The sequence below is a fragment of the Mercenaria mercenaria genome, chromosome 10 (assembly GCF_021730395.1).
Source record: "Mercenaria mercenaria strain notata chromosome 10, MADL_Memer_1, whole genome shotgun sequence".
NCBI lineage: Eukaryota > Metazoa > Mollusca > Bivalvia > Venerida > Veneridae > Mercenaria > Mercenaria mercenaria.
This window is the reverse complement of record NC_069370.1, coordinates 81,591,349-81,613,419: the sequence shown is the minus strand read 5'-3', so window position 1 is coordinate 81,613,419 and position 22,071 is coordinate 81,591,349. Positions and strand designations below refer to the sequence as shown.

Sequence of the window (22,071 nt, the reverse complement as noted above, 5' to 3'; positions counted from 1 at the left end):
GGTACTGTTTTTAATTATACAGGTAACTTTTCATTAAACCAGGAGCATTTAGTTGGTAAAGCCCTTAAGGCAATGAACACACTATTATTTAAATGTAAACAATTTGATATAAAACCAAAAATATTATGTCAGTTATTTGATGCTTTTGTAGGTTCGATACTAAATTATGCTTCGGAAATATGGGGGTATACAAAATCTAAAGAGATAGAACGTTTACATTTAAAGTTTTGTAAAAGACTATTACAAGTCAAAATAAATACATGTAATGCTGCAGTGTATGGAGAATTAGATAGATATCCTCTATATATTGTTAGATATGTAAGAATTATTAAATATTGGTTTAAACTTGTGTATAGTAATAACATTATTCTTAAAACAATATACAATATGGCATTAGACGATTGTAATAGTGGTTGTATAAACTGGGTATCAAATGTTAAGAAGTTACTAAATGATTACGGATTTTCATATGTGTTTGATAAGCCTGACACTATTCATATTGATAAATTCATGCATGATTTTCGATTAAGAATAATCGATACATATAAACAGGAATGGAATATAAGTGTTAATAATAGTTCAGTACTAGATATGTATAGAATATTTAAAACAAGTCATGATTACGAATGCTATTTAGACGTACTACCTCGTAGTCTTAGATTTTATTTTGTTAGACTAAGACTTTCTGCTCATCCTTTAAGAATACAAACGGGAAGATATTTATGTAACAATATTCCACGAAATGAGCGTTATTGTTTGTGTTGTAATAAACGAGACTTAGAGGATGAATTTCACTTTATTTGTATTTGTCCATATTATCAGCAAATACGTAAAAAATATATTAAGCGACAGTATTTTGTAAATCCATCAGTTTTTAAGTTCCATTCATTACTAAATTCGACCAACAAAGATGAGCTTGTTAATGTGTGTAAATATATCAAAGAAGCAATCCAAAAAAGAAATTTGGTTATTAATAATACATTATAAAGAACCCATGTCATTGTATTCTCACTTCCTTTGTTAATTACATTTTATTTGATTATAAACTATATGTCTAGGTATAGTTTTCTTTTTTCTAGTTGTTAATAACATGTTTGTTACTTTCTTTAAAATAGTATGAACGTGACTATGTATATTGTAATATTAGTGTTTAGACGATGTACGATGTACAAGTCTCAATAAAATTCTGTTCTGTTCTGTTCTGTTCTGTTCTTATTACTGGTGATTAATGGGTTTATAACACCTACTAATATTAAGCCCTCAGCACAATTAATGCACAACCATGTATAGTTGATAGGTGTTGATTGCATTAATTTAGGTGCTAATAAATCATAAAATTTTGTGTATTATCAAAACATAATCCATAAGTTGCAAACCCTTTAAAAGATAGGAAGTGTCTAGCCGTCCGGTAACCGGACGTCTAGCCTGCGTTCTAGTCGTCCGGTTACCGGACGACTAGCAAATCCTCAGGGGATTTTCTAGTCGTCCGGTAATTGATTTCTTATTGAATAGGTAATGATTTTATACAGTTTTAAATGTTATTTACTTAAAATACCAATATTTATCTGATTTTTCAGTCAATTAAACGCAAGAGATCGTGTTTGTTTACAAAGCCGTTGATATTCTATTTTTAGAAATGATTAAACATTGATCGCCGAACGTCCATATGCTATTTTTGTAAAAAGTGATGTTTTTCTAACGGCCTAAACTTTAATTATTAAAACACAAATCTCTATATATATTTTAACTACTGTTTTTCTTAAAGTTTTGAACATTTCAGTGCCGCTTTTGAAATTAGATGTCATTTAAAACAGTTGTTCATTAAAAAATATTTGAATACTAAAATATGAAATTGAAATTTCAAAACTGTTTTAATTTTGAAAATCCAGTGAAAAAGTTGTTAAAATTTAAAAATTCCGATCCCATTTAAAAGCCTCCAGATGAACAGACTTTGATAAGTGACGTCATGTCGATCTCACCATCATTGAGTTCGGCAAACTTCCATTTTATCGGCTGAATAATGCAGTGATTTATTGTAAATCTGTATAATATGTATTCACACAACATTTTGTTTGCAGATAAGTATCAATATCTTAAGTAAATAACATTAAAACTATATAAAATCATGTCTTATTCATTTGGAAATCAATTACCGGACGACTAGAAAATCCCCTGAGGATTTGCTAGCCGTCCGGTAACCGGACGACTAGAACGCAGGCTAGGCGTCCGGTTACCGGACGGCTAGACACTTCCTAAAAGATATGAATTAATTAAAAAGAATTAATAGATCTAATACAAAAAAATCAGGGGGACGTTTTGACCAAATTCTAAACTGAATGGGGGACGTTTTGACCAAAATGGGGGGTGTTTTGACCAGGGGGCGTTTTGACTAGGGGACGTTTTGACTTGATACCGTCTATAGGGGTAAATAATGTGATCAACCCTAATTTTGTGACGCCATCTTGGTTGTTCATGTCAAGTTACCTTAAATGGTATTGTGTAAGCTTTTTCAGTGTTAAAGACACCTCATTAACTTGTTACAAACAAAACTTTGTATCATTACACAGTTTATAACAATTTTTTTTTTCATTCTATTGTGTAATGTTGTAAACGAGACATAATGTGGTCGTTATTTGTGTTAAAAAGTGGTAATTTGAATAAAATTTGAAATTAAGATGGAGATTTTGACAAACAGAACATTTTCTGTATACCATTCACCATGTCACCAGCCATTTTATATTTGGTGACAACAATATCTTCTGCCGGAGTCGGTTCATCTTCTTTTTCTGCCATCTTGAAAAATTCACGTGTTCCCAGAATTCCGTAGTATGGCGGGAAAGAAGAACTCTAACGGGAGATAACCTCGGTAACGCAGGTGCTCGTGATATTGAAATAATCAAAGTACTGGATAGTACAGAAAGGCAAGCTAAGATAAGATAAGATACCTACAGATCTCGAGGTCCGGGGTAGCCTGGGAAGCCGTTGATAATATTTGTGCTTTGTCAGAAGAAATCATATCTAATATCTATGCATTAAAGATATCACTTAATTTGCGCTAATTAGTGTTAATTGGCATTCATCGAGTTTCTGATATTATCAACGCCTGGGGAAATCTGAAGGAGTTTCCATGTAACTACTGATTATCGTTTTTCTATAATTAGCCTAATTAACATGTCATCATATTTGCGTTTGTTTGAATTGAAAACGAGGCAATGCTGCCGAAATTTCGACAATTTTCGTAGATCACTAGGTCTGCATTAAAATAACATCTTGATAGCTATGACGCAAATTTATGTTTATACTGATATATTTAAAAGTTGTTACAACTTGCTGGAAAATGGTGGCAGCGGGTGGATGAAGTCAACTGCCGGACTGGAGTTGCCTTACCCATGCATTTCCTAGGCCAAATCTCGGGACGAGATTTCTCGGAGGGGAAAGTAATGTAACGATTACTGAATGCGTAAAGGGAAGTAATTCCATTAATGTGCAAATTTGTAAACCTGTCAATTGTCATTTGAGTAAAATGACAGTATACAGGCGCAATAAATCGCCTTTGTTGATGAGCTAGCTTTTCACCGACGAGATTTGTGTGACTGTGTCTGTCCGTGTGGATGCCAGTACATGGCACTCAAACGTTACACCTGCATGAGATTATTTTCAAACTAGTTAATCATGTTTACGCTTTCATTTTCCAGCACAGATTGGAGAGCAGTTATATTTGTATCACAGTGAGACAGAGTATTATCATCTGCATAATAATGGATAGTTGCTTTATGGCAAGCACCATAAACGAAAACTATTTGCAAAATCTGAAATATTATGGGTTTTCCGTATCAAATTGAGGCGAGCGTATAGGGTACTGTTGAGAGGAATCAGTTTAATTAACTTGGGAAAGGTAGTGTTTAGATATTACAGATTATAGATGGTGAAAAATACATAGCTCTGGTGTTTTCTTCACTGGGGATAACACAATTAGTGAGACAAACATAACGTTATTCTCACTTGGGAATCTGACACAATATAGACAACAAAGACAAAATGAACAACGGAAGGAACACAATTGGACACCGTCTTGTAACCGTCTGTGGCAAACACACCATTTGTAAATTCAAATTGTAAAATTCTTAATATGACTTTTAGTTAGATTGCATTAATAGATAGATTTTTGCATTGTGTTTTTTACTAGTCAATCATTTTTTTTAAAACTAGTCAATCAATTTTAAGCATAAAATTTTTATACAAAGTTATCTTAAGGCATTTGCTGTGAATATTTTTTGCTGTGATAAATTATTCTTCCTATGTCATACAATACTATATCTTAAGGACCACAATGGAAATAGAGTTTATTTTAACTCTTTTTTTGTGTGTTATCCTCAACATATAATGTTGATTGACATGGCTATATTAATTCATACATGTTTGTTTATTGTTTGATTGTATGTTTTAATTATAAGTCGCCATGTAAATTGTACATTTTATGTTGAAATAAATCTATCTATCTATCTATCTAACCGTTCATGATGCATTTGTATCCTTACATTCCTTCAAGAAAACGAAAAGAAAAAGGGGTGTTGAATAGTATGCAGTGGAATGCAAGTCAACTGAAGTCAGGTACCCTCATATTGCCGCATTTCAGAAAGCGGTCCGCAGAATAAAAACCCTATGCTGCTCGATATGTTGTTGTTTTTTTTTTCAAAGTTTTGTTTGCAGGGAATAAAATAGGTTTTTACGTACATGTAAAAACTATTAAAATTCTCCCGTTTGATCGTTTATGAGCTATACTTATTAAGTTCTCCTTTTTTTCTGAAAACATTTTTAAAATATTTTTTTTGTAGATATACTTTATATTTCCAGGAAACGTTAGGTTATTAAAATAACTACAGAAAATTTCAAACATCGATATAGTTTCTGATTTTATACCGTAATAACTGTCTAGCTAGTAAATGTCAGCTGTCCACAATGGGCTCTTACACAAATGGTATCGAGATTATAATGTGAATCATCGCAATAATATTTACAGGAAACTTCTGACTATTGAGACTCTTATTAGAAAACTTCGCTTTATCACGATAATTTCTTGAAGTATCCTGACAGCTACCTACCTATCTCGTGGCAGAGGTTAAAATGCAGTAATCTGGTCAAAAATGTGCTTCCGTGGTGTAGGTGTAGTCGAAAGAAGTCCCTAATAAATAGATCTTAAGTTTTCTATTTTTCGCGCATTTTCGCATAAATCGGGAGTCTAATCAAAGCCTTGAAATGTCTGATGGTTGCGGGTTTTTGGTAGATTTATTTTCTGTTTAAATGCCAGTCTATGAATATACATGAATGAGAAACAAATACAAATTAATGTGCCTCATATCTAAGATGAACTCTGCCTGACCCAGCTTGTGATGTAACCATGGGCTGGAATATCATAAATCATTGATAGATCTTACATAATCAAAATGGTCAGTGTGAGTGGATACAGGTTGAATAAGAACTGCTTGTTCATTGATAATTCACCTGCATTGTTCATGAATGGGACTATTTTGTGTAGCACATGAACATCCTTTGGATGTGATTCAGAATAAAATAAAGATGCTATGATTGTCAGAAATACACTTTAACTTTGGTAGCGGGATAAACCCGCAACCAAAAATACTCATCAAAGTTGCACCCAACTATTTTGGCTAAGGAATAATAATTCCAAAAAGCCACCAGAGGTCACCACTTTATACCTGTACTTCAAAATTTTCCACGGACCAAAATAATGCAAAAGAGGCCATCAGGGGGCACCCCCTGAACTCGTCCCACCCCAAACACACACACCTAAAATAATGGAAGCAGCCCCTCTCATACCTCAAAATATATAGATAAAAACTGCACCAGAGACACCATTTCATACTTGTATTTCAAACATTTCCCGGAGGAAACCCCCGTACGGCGCTATGCGTCTCGGCGGTGTTTCCTTCGTTCTAAACCGGTGCCCTCTAAATCAAATATTTCTGGAACCGGGCCTGTTGTTGGTACAATGAGATATGTGTCAGTGATAAAAAGATGTAATCACAGGTGGAATCAGGTCTTGCCCCTCACTCACCGTGGACAAAGTAAATTACTTTATTGGACCTTTACCACTCGGCCACGGATACCTCCCCGCGGAACAATATATAAGACATTTTAAGGATTTTAGCCGAAACAACTGTAATGTTTCATAATTAGATTTTGAAAGACTTGTTGTCAATAGCTAACGACCTTATAATATCGCGGGTATACTCTTCTAGAGTGGGGCGATTACCGTGAAAATAAAATGAGATCGACGGGTTTTGATTAATCCTTACCCTGCTAAATTTCTTTAATGAACTTGTCCATCTTTCAGTTTGGTCTGTACCATTAACTGTTAAAAGGGGTGCATACCAAAAAGATACTGACTGAATGGCGAACAGTACAGATCATGATCAGACTGCATGGATGTGCAGGCTGATCATGATCTACACTGGTCGCAAAGGCAGAATCAATCGTGTCCAGCATAATAAGGGTTAAGGTCATTCGGGAGACCGGAAACACACCCATTTTCCCGTAAGCATGGAAAAATTAAATCTGTAAATATTTACCGGTAAGAGACAAACTGGCATTAAGGTTTATTAAGCTGTTTGTCTAGTCTGTTTAGATACATAATGCATACAGTATCTATCATATTAGCAAACGTGTAGCGCTTCTCTTTCTTTTAAGCAAAAAGAAATATACGAAAAAAAAACTGGCATACCCACCTACGTTTTAAATCTATTGATGAAGACCGTCCATGATTCTGATGAACTTTGTATGAAATACCGTAGTATAGACCTACAGACCTCCGTCCCCTGTCATAATCTACGGAAACAACACTTTAATTTATCCGCTATGAGTCCAATTGTACAAGATTCGCAAGTCGACATTAACTAACAAGGGTGCTAGAATGCCCTCTTCTTTAGTCTGCTTGGCGTTGTTTCCAAACGTTATGAGATAATGTTGTCAAAACAAAAACTGTGGCAAACTCTTGGGAGTTCTTTGTCTCCCTTATTTCTTTTTGTGCAGCTGTGCAGGTTCCTCCAAGAAAACCAAGATGTTTGGAGGCTTTTGGCAGCTTCCAGGTGACAGATCTTCTGGAGATGTGACTCCTACGAGAGGTGGTCAAGTTATGTTTGGGCAGTCATGATCATGTGACAGTACCCAATTTCTCCGTGTTTGCACGATAAAATGGAAACAACCAGCAGGTGCCACCCTTCTCGATGCATGCTGCCTTACTGCCATACAGACATCTGCAGGACCTGATATTCGTTTGTGGAACCAGCTGCATGAGAGCCAAGCTACCACCCAGACCTTAGACACTTTCAAGGCTGGGTTGGCTGCCCACAGCAACTTGATGCCTAACACGTTAATGTCGAGCCCGTTGGCGGTGAGCTCGACATTGACATAGTTGTCACAATGGCAGTTCGGTGTGTGTGCGCGAGTGCGTCCGTGCGTCCGTCAGAGTTTGTCCGGGCTGTAACTTATCCAGGGATCAGGGGTGGGGGGGGGGGGGGTGGGGTCTCGACATGTTGCCCGTGGGCATCTAGTATCAGTTCACGACGAACTTGTACAGTTTCATCAGGTGCGTCGATGCCCTACTATGGGATGTGCACGACAATGGAAAGAGAAGAAAGACATCTAGACAAAACTTTGACGTTATAGGCTAAACGTTGTAGAATGATTCACTATTGTCATGGATCTCAAATTAAACACTTGTTGCAATAAAATGCGACTGAAAATGTATAAAATCAAATCTTGTCTTACACAAAAGCTAGAATCTATCATGTGTTTGTTCTCTCTAAACCACAGAAACAAGAGACCCTGGAAGAGATTACACCCTCCCCCCCCCCCCCCCGCCCCCCAAAAAAGACTCCCTCCATCCCCACCCCCTACATTCCCTAACTGGTTACACTACGACTATTCGGGCGTCTCGTGCTTACTCAGTGTTGGTGCATTACATTTGGAGGGGTGTGCGCTTCTTGAATCCTTACAAACCGATACGCCAGTGAATAACTAAGCGAAATAAGATGAAATGTTTTAATCGGTATTTGCATCTCTAAACACTGGATGCATGGTTCAGGAAGTGCCTAAACAAACGCACGTACGTAACTGCGGAGATTTAAAAAAAATGTATCAGTCCAATCTTACGTCTCCGACTACTCGTCTAGTGTCAAAATGTTGGACGATCCCATTTTAGTTGCAGTGCAAATACACATTATTGAAAATAGTCTGTCTGTGTATTGGATAGATCGTGGAAGCTGTTTTAGTTTACCGATTGGCCGTTGGATTTTATGTGTGTTAAAATGACCACTAGTGATATATTCACCAACTCGATTGGTCAAGGAGCGTACTGTTATTGACCGTGTTTTGACCTAGACGAGCTAAACGTCTAGACGGTGTGACCGAATTCAATACAGAAGTTCGCCATGTTTTAACCGATTGTGCAGGGCTGCAAAAAATGTAAGAAAATGTCCGCTGTTTGAAACGAAAATGTGGATTTACTGGTTTGTGTTCGCCGGAATTGTGATTAATTTCCAATTAGTCGGTAAGTATAAAGACTATTTAACCTATTTGTACGGGTTTAATTTACTTAGCTGTCACTAGTGTCAGTCAAAATAATTTGTGTATATAAGTGCACTTCATGCTCCTGTTTGACGTAACGTTTCTATTTTTGTCCAATGTTGAGTGGCAACTGCATAATGCATGCTAGATGTGTTTATTAGAGGACAATTAATAACTTTAATAAATAAGTAATACATTTATAATTGTGTTTTAGTAGATTTAGAGATATGTCACTTACAAACTTTGTAATAATAAACCCAGGAGATTTAAGTAATAAAATATGAGTTGAATTTCCATAATTTATTCACTTCCCATTTTCTGTGTGTTATTTGCTACATTTTTTATTTAAATACTCATATAACAAATCTTAATGAATACCGTGCATGTATATGTACCATAAGCATGTCTCTGCAATGTGTTGCAAAATGCAATAGCACAAGTTAAGGCCATAGCAAATTGATATGTCGTTCGTCGGAATTATTGCATCAATAATTTCATTCCCGAGAAAAAAAAATAAAAATCACCCGCCCGCACATACATAAAAATCTCCGAATAAAATTTTTTTTTTCCGATTACGCGGTCCGGAATAATAACGGCAAAACAGGTTTTATCGCTGTTTTAATGCGTCAAAGTGATATTGATCGGATTTCATGCGTTCGTAATACATGTAGCTGATGACCCAAACTCAGGAATTATGGTGTTGTTCAACATTTGTTTTAAATCTGGAGTGTCTGTGCTAGTGCCACACATGGCCTTCGATGTGCTGGTAGGTAATGGAGTAGCCACATTCTGCTTTTGTTCGATACAGTAAAAAGAACGAAGCCCGACTTGTAAGACGTGCACAGGGATGCAGTTAAAAATATTTGGATTAATCATAGAAAATATTGTTCAGATATAAAGTTTTCAAACCATTTGTTATCAGTTGTTTAGTTCAGTATGTTAGATCTAGACCCCAAAGCCGAGGCCGACTACTATCTTAAAAAAATGTTTGTTCACAGATCCTGACCGACCCATCACATTGTCTCGGCCCAAATCTTTTTGAACGTAACTTCTTTAGTACAGCAGTCAGATATTCTATCAAAACGCATTTAGTCAATTTAAAATTTGTTAAGCTTTTCAAATAAGTAGTGTAGATATGAAAATAATTTCTAACAAAATCTGTCCTTTTGTAACCCCAATTTTGCCTGTTTGTATATTAATTGGCTGTGAATTGATTGAACAGAAGAAACTGAAAAAAACAGACCTCCCCAACTGTAAATTTCTGGATCAGTCAAAGCACAGCAAATAACACTTAAGGGTGACCATATTGGGGTCATTCTTTGTCCGTCTGTTATCATTTTTGCCTGAAATGAATCTCAACCACAAAAACATAAGCTAGCCTGATCTGTTAAGAAATTATTCCAAAGAGATTCGAGCAATGTCGAAGCATCTGTATGCCCAACTCTGTTTGGTCTCACTGGTCAAGTGGTTTATTACTTCCCCTCACCTCTATGGGTTGGAGTTCCAGTAGGGGCACAAAGTTGTTCATGTATCGAAGCCATCTAACTGTGTTTCAGAAGAAATGTTATTCCACACATGTGTCTGTTTTGTCTTAAATATTCCTCATCATGTGCCGTTAAATAGGCACGCCTTCAGATTAATGTAGAAAAATCAAAATTAAAAATAAGACACTCATCCCTTAGTAATTATAATTACAAAATAAAAAAAACAAAGTGATTCAGTGAGTTTTGGCAAGAATTTATTTGCAAAATCATTCATGTAGTCTCTAAAACATATAGAAAAGCTATATACTGTGTTACCCACACTGTAAATGTTTGATTTCTGTGTTATTTCTAAAGAAATGTTAACTTCATGTATAATCATAACCGCCTCCTTAAGGGTCCAAGCTGGGAAATTTTTTTTTAAAAAAACCCGCTCGCTCCATGTAAAATCTACCCGCCTCTGAAAAAATCAAAATTGAGAAAAAAAAAATAAAATAAAAATTTCGCTCGCTCGCTCCTATTTTTTTTGAAAATTTTCCGAAGAACTATTAATCAATTTGTAATGGCCTAATATACTTCAATACTGTACATGAAATTGTGTTTTCATACATGTATACATTTAAGCAAAGAGCTATAAAAATAAATAGATTGGCAACTTGAAAGGCATATAGAGCAAATCTCGCCAACCTCCCGTGACAAAAAAACGAGATATCGTTTACCAGAAGTGGCGCTTTCTCCACGCGCCATTTTGTATGCGAAAGCAATGATTCATCGGTAAAATAATTATCACCGTATGACCACGCTTCTTTCAATGGCAAAAAAAAAAAAAGACGTGTACTTCGTGTCTTAAGACCATTTCAAATTAAACCAATTTTGTTTTAGAAGCTAACATGTATTTTAAATGTAGTTTTAAAGGTACAAATTGTAACTCCATGCTCGCCGATGTTTGTTTTTAGTAAGATAACGCCGAATCACGCTCTGACACGAGCTCACGCGAGATTACAGCCAGTTGCCATTCTGTGTATTTTATACTTCTTTGATTTAAGGCAGTGGCTAGGATTACGGTACCGTAATCCTAGCCCCCGATTCTAGGATTACGGAAGTTCCATATTTCTAGACAACGCTATGAGGATGGGCTAGGATTACGGAAGTATTTAAGAGGCATCAAATATATGTTAGGACATGCATAAAAAATGATGTTGTAAACTTACTTTTTTTCTCTTAAAATAGCGATTTTTCCATGCCTATCATATCGTGTTAATGATCCGCCATTTAGTGTTAACAATATATTAATGGCGGCACTTGCTACCGGGTGTATAAAGAGAGTAACAGCTGTTTAAAATCTGTAGTCAAATGTTAAAAAAGAGAGACCAAAAAAAAGAAGGAAAAATCAATAAAAAAGAAGAAAAGAAAGAAAAAATAAATAAAAAAGAGAAAAGAAAAAAATAGAAAAGAAACAATGAAATGAAAGAAAAATATGCAAAATCATTAATATGAAATAATAACGTACTCTTAACAAAAAATAAAATTACAACACTATTTAAAAAACAAAAAAAAAAACGATATTTTTATAGAAATTGCAAAAAATGGGCCTGTAGTCGCCACCATTAATATATCGTAACCCAAAATAACCGATCGATAACACAAAATAGTATGGCAGGCATGAAAATTGCTATTTTAAGTGAAAAAAGTATGTTTACAACATAATTTATACATGTCCTAAAATATATTTGATGCCTCTTAAATACTTTCGTAATCCTAGCCTATATCCTCGTAGAGTTGTCTAGAAATATGGAACTTCTGTAATCCTAGACTCGGAGGCTAGGATTACGGTACCGTAATCCTAGCCACTGCCTACATTTAATAAACAAGGGGATTATATAGACAACTATCAAAATTATATTTAAAGACTAAATTAGTGATTTCCGGGCTACTCAATACGGAGTTTCAAGGTAGCCTCACCAGGTGGGCACGCTCTGAAAAAATTTAGTAGCCTGACAGAATTTTCAGGTAGCCCCCGGGCTCCGGACATGGGATTTCTGAAACCCTGCTACAATATTTAGTTCAGTAGCAAAGCTGATATAGAAATGTTTAACCCTTTAGCAGTCTTTTGCATGGTTAGAGTGTCCGCCTACAGATCATGATTATGACATCTGGGGTTTGAGCCCTGGTAGGGACCTTAATTGGTGTTTTCTTCCTTTGGTTTACTTTAAAGTTCCATAAAGCTTTGAATTTTTGGAATAGCTGTGCGAATAGACGTTACAAGGGTAGAAAATCACTACTTCTTTTATACTGCACATGAACTTCACAGATAGAAATATAAAGGCAGGTAATAAAAAACAATGGGCTCAATAAAACTTTCTGCTGTTAATCAATATTCAAACCTTTGACAAATATAAGAGAAAACTATTATTGGAAATGGGTTTTACTTAAGAAATTGATATATTTTGTGTTCAGTGACATAATGGAAAAATGTGGCAACCACATTTTAAGCAAAGGCATTGTGAGCCTTTAATGGGGACAGAATGTTTTACAGACTCATTGGTTGAGCTAAAACATCATTGGGTAAAGCTAGTTAAGTCTAAAAAGTAAAAGGGGGAGAAGTGTGATGTTAGTCGGTTAATAGACTACTTTCAACAACCTTGCTATTAGGTTAATCCTTAAGCGATGTGGTTAGTGTATCTGCCAGTGGATCATGTGCAGACCGTGTGGTCCAGGGTTCAATTCCCAGTAGGGACTTCAGTATTTTCTCTATTTTCCTTTAGTTTGGTACATTAGTTGTGACAGGTCAATACAACACCATTATGGTTATCTGACTTTATATTAAGCACATTATGCTTTTTAATATATCAGTTTTCAGAAGGTGATATGATTTTATATTGTGACCTGATTGGCATATAGTTAGCCGCCAGTAAATGTGCAGTAGGAATAAGCCAGGCAAAAGCCTTTGGACATACTCTCCTGAAAAACTGTGAATTAAATTTTATGATAGCTCAAGTACATTATGGCATTTATCTGGAGAAATATTCTAACCTAATTTGAAATTGTTTTTATCAGGCGCAGGACAGACCTTCGGACCTAATAGATAGCTGATTTTTTCCCCAGCATCAACACATTGACAGTTTTGTTTAGCGACATTTGAGTCAGTGACATGCAGTCTCATAGTTATTTTCTCTGTCTACTTCCTTTTCTGTACAGAAGAACTGAGGTTTTTTGCATCAACTGATTTGAAGTACTTTATTACCTTTTGTCTGCATGGGAAGTTTGAGGAGAGAAATATATCTGAAGAAGTGTGTTAGTTTAGACTGGCCCTTTGATGAAAAGATACTGCTAAAATCTGAAGAAAAAAGGGGCAGCTGTGTAAAGGTATCATCATGGAAGGGAGGTAACCGCAACTGATTAAAGATTCTTTGTATGTTACAGCTGTATGTTCTCAATTAAATAAACAGTACTTTAAACAAACCTCTTAAAGATATGCAAGTGTTGATTGAACTTTGATCACATTAAAATTGTGCAAGCTCAGAAACTGGGTCATCAGGCCAAGTTAAAATTTTGCAGACACATGGTATAAATTGTTTTGATAGTACTTTTTGTAAGTAATGTGCACCTTCCTTAGTAAACATGTTGCCAAAGAATGGCTGGATTAAAATCTGGATGGGGGCATAAATGTGTCTGTTTATATGATACCAGTCTACAGTCTTTGGTTATTAAACTGAGTTTGGCAAGCAGATTCAGAATGCAATTTTGCCTGTGGTCAACCCAGGATCAACAGAATTAATGACTGGAGTTTTGGGACTTAAGTCCCTAAACTTTGCTTTATAACCTTTAGTCCATATAAAATGATTCTGACATTACTTTTTGTCAGATTCTAATCAACTAAATAGCATGTTAAGGAAAACATAATATTTCTTTATTGTGATTCTATGAGCCTATCTTGTGTTCAGTAAGTAAAACACAAGACTGTAAAGTTTGATCCTTCGTCAAGACTGTCCATCAAGTGGGCAAAAGTTTGATCCCTTGGCAAGACTGTCCATCAAATGACCGGTCACATGTTTGATCCATTGGAAAGACCATCCATCAAGTGATCACAAGTTTGATCCCTTGGCAAGACCATCCATGGAATGGTCACATGGTTGATCCCTTGGCAAGTTCATCAATCAAGTGGTCACAAGTTTGATCCCTTGGGAATACTGTCCATGGAATGGTCACAGGTTTGATTCCTTAGCAAGACTATCCATTGAGTGGTAACAAGTTTTATCTCTTGGGAAGACTGTCCATTGAGTGGTCACATGTTTAATCATCCCTTGGCTAGACTATCCATTGAGTGGTCACAAGTTTGTTCCCTTGGCAAGACTGTCCATTGAATGGTTACAAGTTTGATCCCTTGGCAAGACACTATTGAGAGGTCACAAATTTGATTCCTTGGCAAGACTTATTCATTGAGTGGTCACAAGTTTGATCCCTTGGCAAGACCGTCCATAATTTGGTCACTAGTTTTATCTGGAATTCCCTTGGCAAGACTATCCATCAAGCGGTCACAAGTTTTATCCCTTAGCAAGACTATCCATCAAGTGGTCAAAAGTTTGATGCCTTGTCGAGACTATCTATCGAATGGTCACAAGTTTGATCCCTGGCAAGGCTATCCATGGACTTGTCATAAGTTTGATCACTTGGCAAGACTGTCCATGGAGTGGTCACAAGTTTGATCTCTTGGCAAGACTATCCATTAAGTGGTATAAAGTTTGATCCCTCAGCAAGACTGTCCATGGAGTGATTACAAGTTTGATCCCTCAGCAAGAATGTCCATGGAGTGATCACAAGTTTCATCCCTCAGCAAGACTGTCCATGGAGTGGTCACAAGTTTGATGTCTTGGCAAGACTATCCATTGATTGGTCTAAAGTTTGATCCCTCAGCAAGACTGTCCATGGAGTGGTCACAAGTTTGATCTCTTGGCAAGACTGTCCATGGAGTGGTCACAAGTTTGATCCCTTGGCAAGACTATCCATTCAGTTGTCACAAGTTTGATCCCTCAGCAAGACTTCCATTGAGTGGTCTAAAGTTTGATCCCTCAGCAAGACTGTCCATGGAGTGGTCACAAGTTTGATCCCTTGGCAAGACTGTCCATTGAGTGGTCACAAGTTTGATCCCAAAGCAAGACTGTCCATTGAGTGGTCTTAAGTTTGATCCCTCAGCAAGACTGTCCATGGAGTGGTCACAAGTTTGATCTCTTGGCAAGACTATCCATTGATTGGTCTAAAGTTTGATCCCTCAGCAAGACTATCCATGGAGTGGTCACAAGTTTGATCTCTTGGCAAGACTGTACTTGGAATGATCACAAGTTTGATCTCTTGGCAAGACTGTCCATGGAGTGATCCCAAGTTTGATCCCTCAGCAAGACTGTCCATGGAGTGGTCACATGTTTGATCTCTTGGCAAGACTATCCATTGATTGGTCTAAAGTTTGATCCCTCAGCAAGACTGTCCATGGAGTGGTCACAAGTTTGATCCCTTGGCAAGACTATCCATTGATTGGTCTAAATTATGATCCCCCAGCAAGACTATCCATGGAGTGGTCACAAGTTTGATCGGTCACAAGTTTGATCTCTTGGCAAGACTGTCCATGGAGTGATCACAAGTTTGATTCCTCAGCAAGACTATCCATGGAGTGGTCACAAGTTTGATCCCTCAGCAAGACTGTCCATGGAGTGGTCACAAGTTTGATCTCTTGGCAAGACTGTACATGGAGTGATCACAAGTTTGATGTCTTGGCAAGACTGTCCATGGAGTGGTCACAAGTTTGATCCCTTGGCAAGACTATCCATTTGAGTGGTCACAAGTTTGATCCCTCAGCAAGACTGTCCGTGGAGTGATCACAAGTTTGATCCCTCAGCAAGACTGTCCATGGAGTGGTCACAAGTTTGATCACTCAGCGAGACTGTCCATGGAGTGGTCACAAGTTTGATCCCTTGGCATGACTATCCATTTGAGTGGTCACAAGTTTGATCCCTCAGCGAGACTGTCCATGGAGTGGTCAAAAGTTAGATCGCTTGGCAAGATTATCCACAAAGTCATCAGAGATTTGATCCCTTGTAAATAACTTGGTAAGTACTACTTAGAGCAGTGTCAGGGGTTGAGCCTGTTCTGGAAACCCCTACTGCAGGAGTGGAAATTTTTACATGCATTCTAGGTTGGGACCCTTCTCGCATGCTAGAGGTTTACCCTGGTTTACTAGTCTACAAACTTCGGATGGATGAGAATAGGTTGGGACTTTTGTTTAGTATTCACATAGTAAACTTGATAGTCACTGTTGAAAAGTGATATACGCCAGCAGTATCAAACAAATAATATTTAAATAGCTTTGTTATAGGTTACAAAATAAGAAATTAGTGGCATGTCATAAAATTTAATGTTAATTTGTAAAGGTTTCAACTGAAAGGATAATTTCTTTATGCACTTTGTTTATCATTTTAACAATCAAAAAGTCGTCATAACATAGGACTATCAACATGTGTCTAGTCGATCTTTACAGATAACAGCTTGCAAGATAAAGGCTTTATTGACAAATGTAGTCAGAACTATTTTTTATGTACAAGTGACACTTCATGCGCAAAAGAATATAGTCAGTTTTCTCAACAACATAGGCTTTTGAAATATGATATCATATTTAGGCAAAACAAACAACATTGGTGCCTCTGTGTAAAAAAATATATTTATTGAAAGATTAATGTGCCTAAATGCGTATACCCCTAGATAATAGTTTTCATCCGATATAAGATGAAAATAGTTCTAATTAATATAGTAATTGGTACTAATATTTATAAAAGTGCAGCATTAAGGGACTGACATCCAGATTATACAACAATAAAGAAAAAAGAAAATTTTACGAAATACGGAAATAATTAAGAGGAGGGGAGAGTGGGTGCTTAACAGTTTGACAGACCACCGCAGTAGCCTAGTGGTAGAGCATCCACTTCGAGTGTGGGAGGACGTGGGTTATATCCTTGGTCGCGTCATACCAAAGACATAAAAAGAATGGTATTAGTAGTGTAGCGTGCATGGCCTAGTTCAGTGTATGAAATATAGTATAAATTTTCCTATGGGCTTTCTTGCTGACTGATTGAAACAAATGATTTTAAAAATGATTGATAAAATATAAAATAATTACTGCTAATCAACCTATCTCAATTTAACTGATGACAAGCACTCAAAATTCGTGGATGGGATCTGGTTGTATGGTGATTCACAACAAAATTTTAATAATGCCTGAGGTGAATACCATACATAAGATTTTATCTAAATACCATCAGATGTGAGTTCCTATCGTGGTGGAACTTATAAACAAAACGCAATGTTTTGAGTAAGAACTCAGACTATGATAGGAAGTCAAGAACCTAATAGTATTTGGTAATTTATTGTATTAATTATTTTTCATCGAAGTTATTCACTCAGTAGCTTGGCAGTTTCTGGTCACTTCGTGGCGCTGCCCTGGTATTTATAAGCTTTTACCAAAGTGTAATTAATGGGTGCTCAATGATTATGACAAAATCAAGCTCCTTAGTACAGTGATCATCGAAGTGCGTAATTTGTTTTTAATTTGTATATTTTTCATGATTAACGCCTTAATATATTGGATATTGTAGTAGTAGAACTTTCTCTCTTCTAAGAATTCATGAAAGATTAATGTCAACCTGATTAAGTCTATGATTATCATCTAAAACGTTGAATTATGACAGCTCATCGTAGGGTCGAAAAAGTGATGCAAATATTTTAGGTATGAATCTTAAGGTATTCAGCAACTAAATCAAATCAACATAAGGCATGTCACCACAGCAGCTTTCTCATTTGGCGCTCAGTATTATGAGGATAGTGCTAGGTCTGGTCAGCCCAGTGTCAGTATATTGTGACTGGGTGGGGTATCATGTCAGTGTCACGCTTGATATTCCAGCAGTGTGGCAGCAATTCAGTTAGGCATTCAGCTCACTGCTACAAATAGACACCATTGTTTATACAGTGATTTTTTTCCTTACATAAGTGGTATTGATTATCGGACCCGTTCACAATTATTGCAAAATTAATGGTCTTTTACAATTTTCAAGTTGGGTCTCCCGGACCATTTCACAATTGGTGTGAAATTCTCTAAAAATAGTAGAAAATCAGAAAAAAGCAATGAAAAACTTTAAAGAAGTTTGTTATTGACTTTTGCAAGGAGAAGCTGATTGATCAAGATTGTTACGTTCATCACCCTTGAACGTTAATTCATAAGGTGTTTTGGTACAAAACGTTTATTCATAGTGTGTTTAGGTACGAATCTGGTACGAATCATTTAAATCATTAAACATTTTGATTCTTAAAGTATTAAAAAAATCACAATTTAATTAGGGTGAAAAATTCACAATTTTGAGAAAAACGACACTAATTTTCACAATTTTTCTGGTACTGTACCCATTCACAATTTAAAAAAAAACAACCATTGTTATATGACTGAAAATGTTTTGAAAAAGGTGTTAAACTCGAACACACACACACACATACACACACAGACTAACAATTTGACTGCTTGCACAATTTTAATTTTTTTTAATTGTTCTCAAAAGATCAAATTATCACCATTGTAGTTATGTCAGCTGTTATCTTCAACAGTATAGACATTTTTTGAAAGTTTATTGATGGCAAATTGAGGTCAGACATTGTAAAGGATCACACTCGTGCACTTTGACACCATATGAACTTACTTTTGCTTGTAATGGACTCCAGAATGACAAGGTTATTGGAGCTGGTTTCTGTAGATTTTACCTTCTTTAAAGGCACTGACCTCCAGATTTGGCTAAAAATAATCTTTCTTTCAAATTGAAGTTTGGTCATATTACAGTCAACATTGTATTAAGAGACCACCCAAGGGACTGCTTAGAAGTGGTCTCTTAATGGAATGGTCTCTTAATGAATTTCAGTCAGATGAAAAGGAAAGTTATTTGTAAGTGTTAATGTAACTGTATTTATTATGAACATACATGTATGGTTTTAAAATCTGTTTTAACATCGTGAACACTTTTTCAAGTCCAAACACCGTGAAAATTATAACTAGATCGTTTGTTAGTTTGACTGATACAAAGGTTAATTGCATTCAGTCACGTGCAAAACGTACCCGCTAATAACACAGATAAAGAAATGCCCGGTAGAATTTTGGTACCCGGTCGCTTAATAGATACTTTGTCGTATATTTTACCTGTTGGGACTACATTAATGTGGTCGCTAGTCGTTTAATAAAAAAGTCGTTTAATGGAATGAATATATATACTGAAAACGTTCGGGAGGGATTTTGACTGGTCGTTTAATACAAAAATCGCTTAATAGAGGTGGTCACAAGTACGATGTTGACTGTATGAATATTAGAATATGAGTTTTTGTTTCTAAAACATTTTTAGCCCACCATCATCAGATGGTGGGCTATTAAAATCACTCTGCGTCTGTGGTCCGTCCGTCCGTCATTCCGTCCGTCCGTCCGTTAACAATTTCTCGTTATTGCATCTCCTCAGAAACTACTGGGGGGATTTTGACCAAACTTTGTCAGAATGATGTATTGGTACCCTAGTTGTGTCCCCCTGAAAATCAGACTGGTTCAACAATTTATGAGTGAGTTATGGCCCTTTGTTTATTTCTATATTTTACATAGATTTATATAGGGAAAAGCTTTGAGAACCTTCTAGTCCAAAACCACAGCCTAGGGCTTTGATATTAGGGTTTGAAGCATTATCTAGTGGTCCTCTACCAAGATGATTCAAATTATTTCTCTAGGGTCAAATATGGCCCCGCCCTGGGGGTTACATGGTTTATATAGACTTATATAGGGAAAACCTTTGAATAACCTCTTGTCCAAAACCACAGGGCCTAGAGCTTTGATATTTTGTATGTGACATCATCTAGTGGTCTTCAACTAAGATTGTTCAAATTATACCCCTAGGGTCAATTATGGCCCCGCCCTGGGGGTCATATGGTTTACATAGACTTATATAGGGAAAAACTTTGAAAATCTTCTTGTCCAAACCACAAAGCCTAGGGCTTTGATACTTGTAATGTAGCATCATCTAGTGGTTGTCTACCAAGTTTGTTCAAATTATCCCCCTAGGGTCAAAAATGGCCCCGCCCCGGTGGTCACATGGTTCATATAGACTTATACAGGGAAAAGCTTTTAAAATGTTCTTGTCAATAACTACAACATTCAAATTTAGACCACATGTATATTTTTGAGTGGCAAGATGAACCTTGACATGAGTTGACCTTGATTTTGACATAGTGACCTACTTTCACATTTCTGTAGCTACAGCCTTCAAATTTGGACCACATGTATATTTTTAAGTGGCAAGATGAACCTTGACATGGGTTGACCTTGATTTTGACCTAGTGACCTACTTTCACATTTCTGTAGCTACAGCCTTCAAATTTGGACCACATTCATAGTTTTGTGCACTGGAAAAAACTTTGACCTTGATTTTGACCTAGTGACCTACTTTCACATTTTTGAAGGTACAGATGTCAAATTTGGACCATATGCATAGTTCCGTGTTTCAAAATGAAATTTGACATTGATTTTGACCTAGTGACCTACTTTCACATTTCTCAAGCTACAGCCTTCAAATTTTGACCACATGCATAGTTTTGTGTACCGAAAAAAACTTTGACCTTCACATTGACCTAGTGACCTTCTTTCACATTTTGGAAGGTACAGGCTTCAAATTTGGACCACATGCATAGTTTTGTATGCCAAAATAGAATTTGACCTTGATTTTGACCTAGTGACCTATTTTTACATTTCTCAAGCTACAGCCTTCAAATTTGGACCACATGCATAGTTTTGTGTACCGAAATGAACTTTGACCTTTACATTGACCTAGTGACCTACTTTCACATTTTTAAGGTACAGGCTTCAAATTTGGACCACATGCATAGTTTTGTATTCTGAAATAAAATTTGACCTTGATTTGACCTAGTGACCTACTTTTACATTTCTCAAGCTATAGCCTTCAAATTTGGACCACATGCATAGTTTTGTGTACCGAAATGAACTTTGACCTTTACATTGACCTAGTGACCTATTTTCACATTTTTGAAGGTACAGGCTTCAAATTTGGACCACATGCTTAGTTTTGTATTCCGAAATAGAATTTGACCTTGATTTTGACCTAGTGACCTACTTTTACATTTCTCAAGCTACAGCCTTCAAATTTGGACCACTTGCATGGTTTTGTGTACCGAAATTAACCTTGACCTTAAGATTGACCTAGTGACCTACTTTCACATTTCTCAAGCTACAGCTTTCGAATTTGGACCACATGCACAGTGTTGTGTATGGAAATGAAATTTGACCTTGAGTTAGTCAGTAAGTCTTGAAATTTGGAACACTCAAAAATGGCACATTGGTGGGCGCAAAGATCACTCTGTGATCTCTTGTAAAAATTCCAAATCAAGACAAAAAGATGGCCATGTCGGGAATCGAACCGTGGACTGCTGCGGTAATAAAGACATTTTCCCGTCGTCATAACCAATAGCACTATAGCGGAATTAGAGAATAATGTCTATAAAATATAGATATTTAATCGAGACCGCTTTTTGATTTTCATTGCTAAAAGTAATAAAAACAGGAAACTCTCGTGTGTTTCCGTCAGTAATTAAGTTTTAAAGCCTTCTTAAGACATACAGCACTTACTTCTAGATATCTAAAAAAAAATTTTTGTTTTGTTGTTGTCAAACCATCTGGTGGCCAGTCCCTTTAATATGAAAGTATTTAAGAAGCAGACAATTTCTTTTGATTTCAATGTAATTTTTAGATTGATCATTTGTAGTTGTGAGATATTTGGATAATTTCAACAGTCTAAACACAAGTGCAAGTTTTAAAACAGAGTGTACCTTCAGAATTCAAAGGGAGATAATATAAATTTTACAAAAATGCATTCCTAATGAATTTTGGCTATGTATATAACTGTCAATGCAATTCTTTAACAAATATAAT

At 36.2% G+C, this 22,071-nt stretch overlaps 2 protein-coding genes across 2 annotated transcripts in view; one reads left to right on the top strand and one right to left on the bottom strand.

The window, feature by feature from the left end:
* Positions 1–2,858, bottom strand: part of LOC123560083 (proliferation-associated protein 2G4-like) — a 42,351-nt gene extending 39,493 nt beyond the window's left edge. The window contains exon 1 of the mRNA XM_053516631.1: positions 2,712–2,858. Coding sequence (XP_053372606.1) covers positions 2,712–2,793 — 82 coding nt within the window. The 5' untranslated portion in view covers positions 2,794–2,858. The remainder of the gene's footprint in view (positions 1–2,711) is intronic.
* Positions 2,859–8,211: 5,353 nt separating this feature from the next.
* The window catches only part of LOC123561043 (bone morphogenetic protein receptor type-2-like), a 97,798-nt gene continuing 83,938 nt past the window's right edge, over positions 8,212–22,071 (top strand). The window contains exon 1 of the mRNA XM_045353195.2: positions 8,212–8,569. Coding sequence (XP_045209130.2) covers positions 8,515–8,569 — 55 coding nt within the window. The 5' untranslated portion in view covers positions 8,212–8,514. The remainder of the gene's footprint in view (positions 8,570–22,071) is intronic.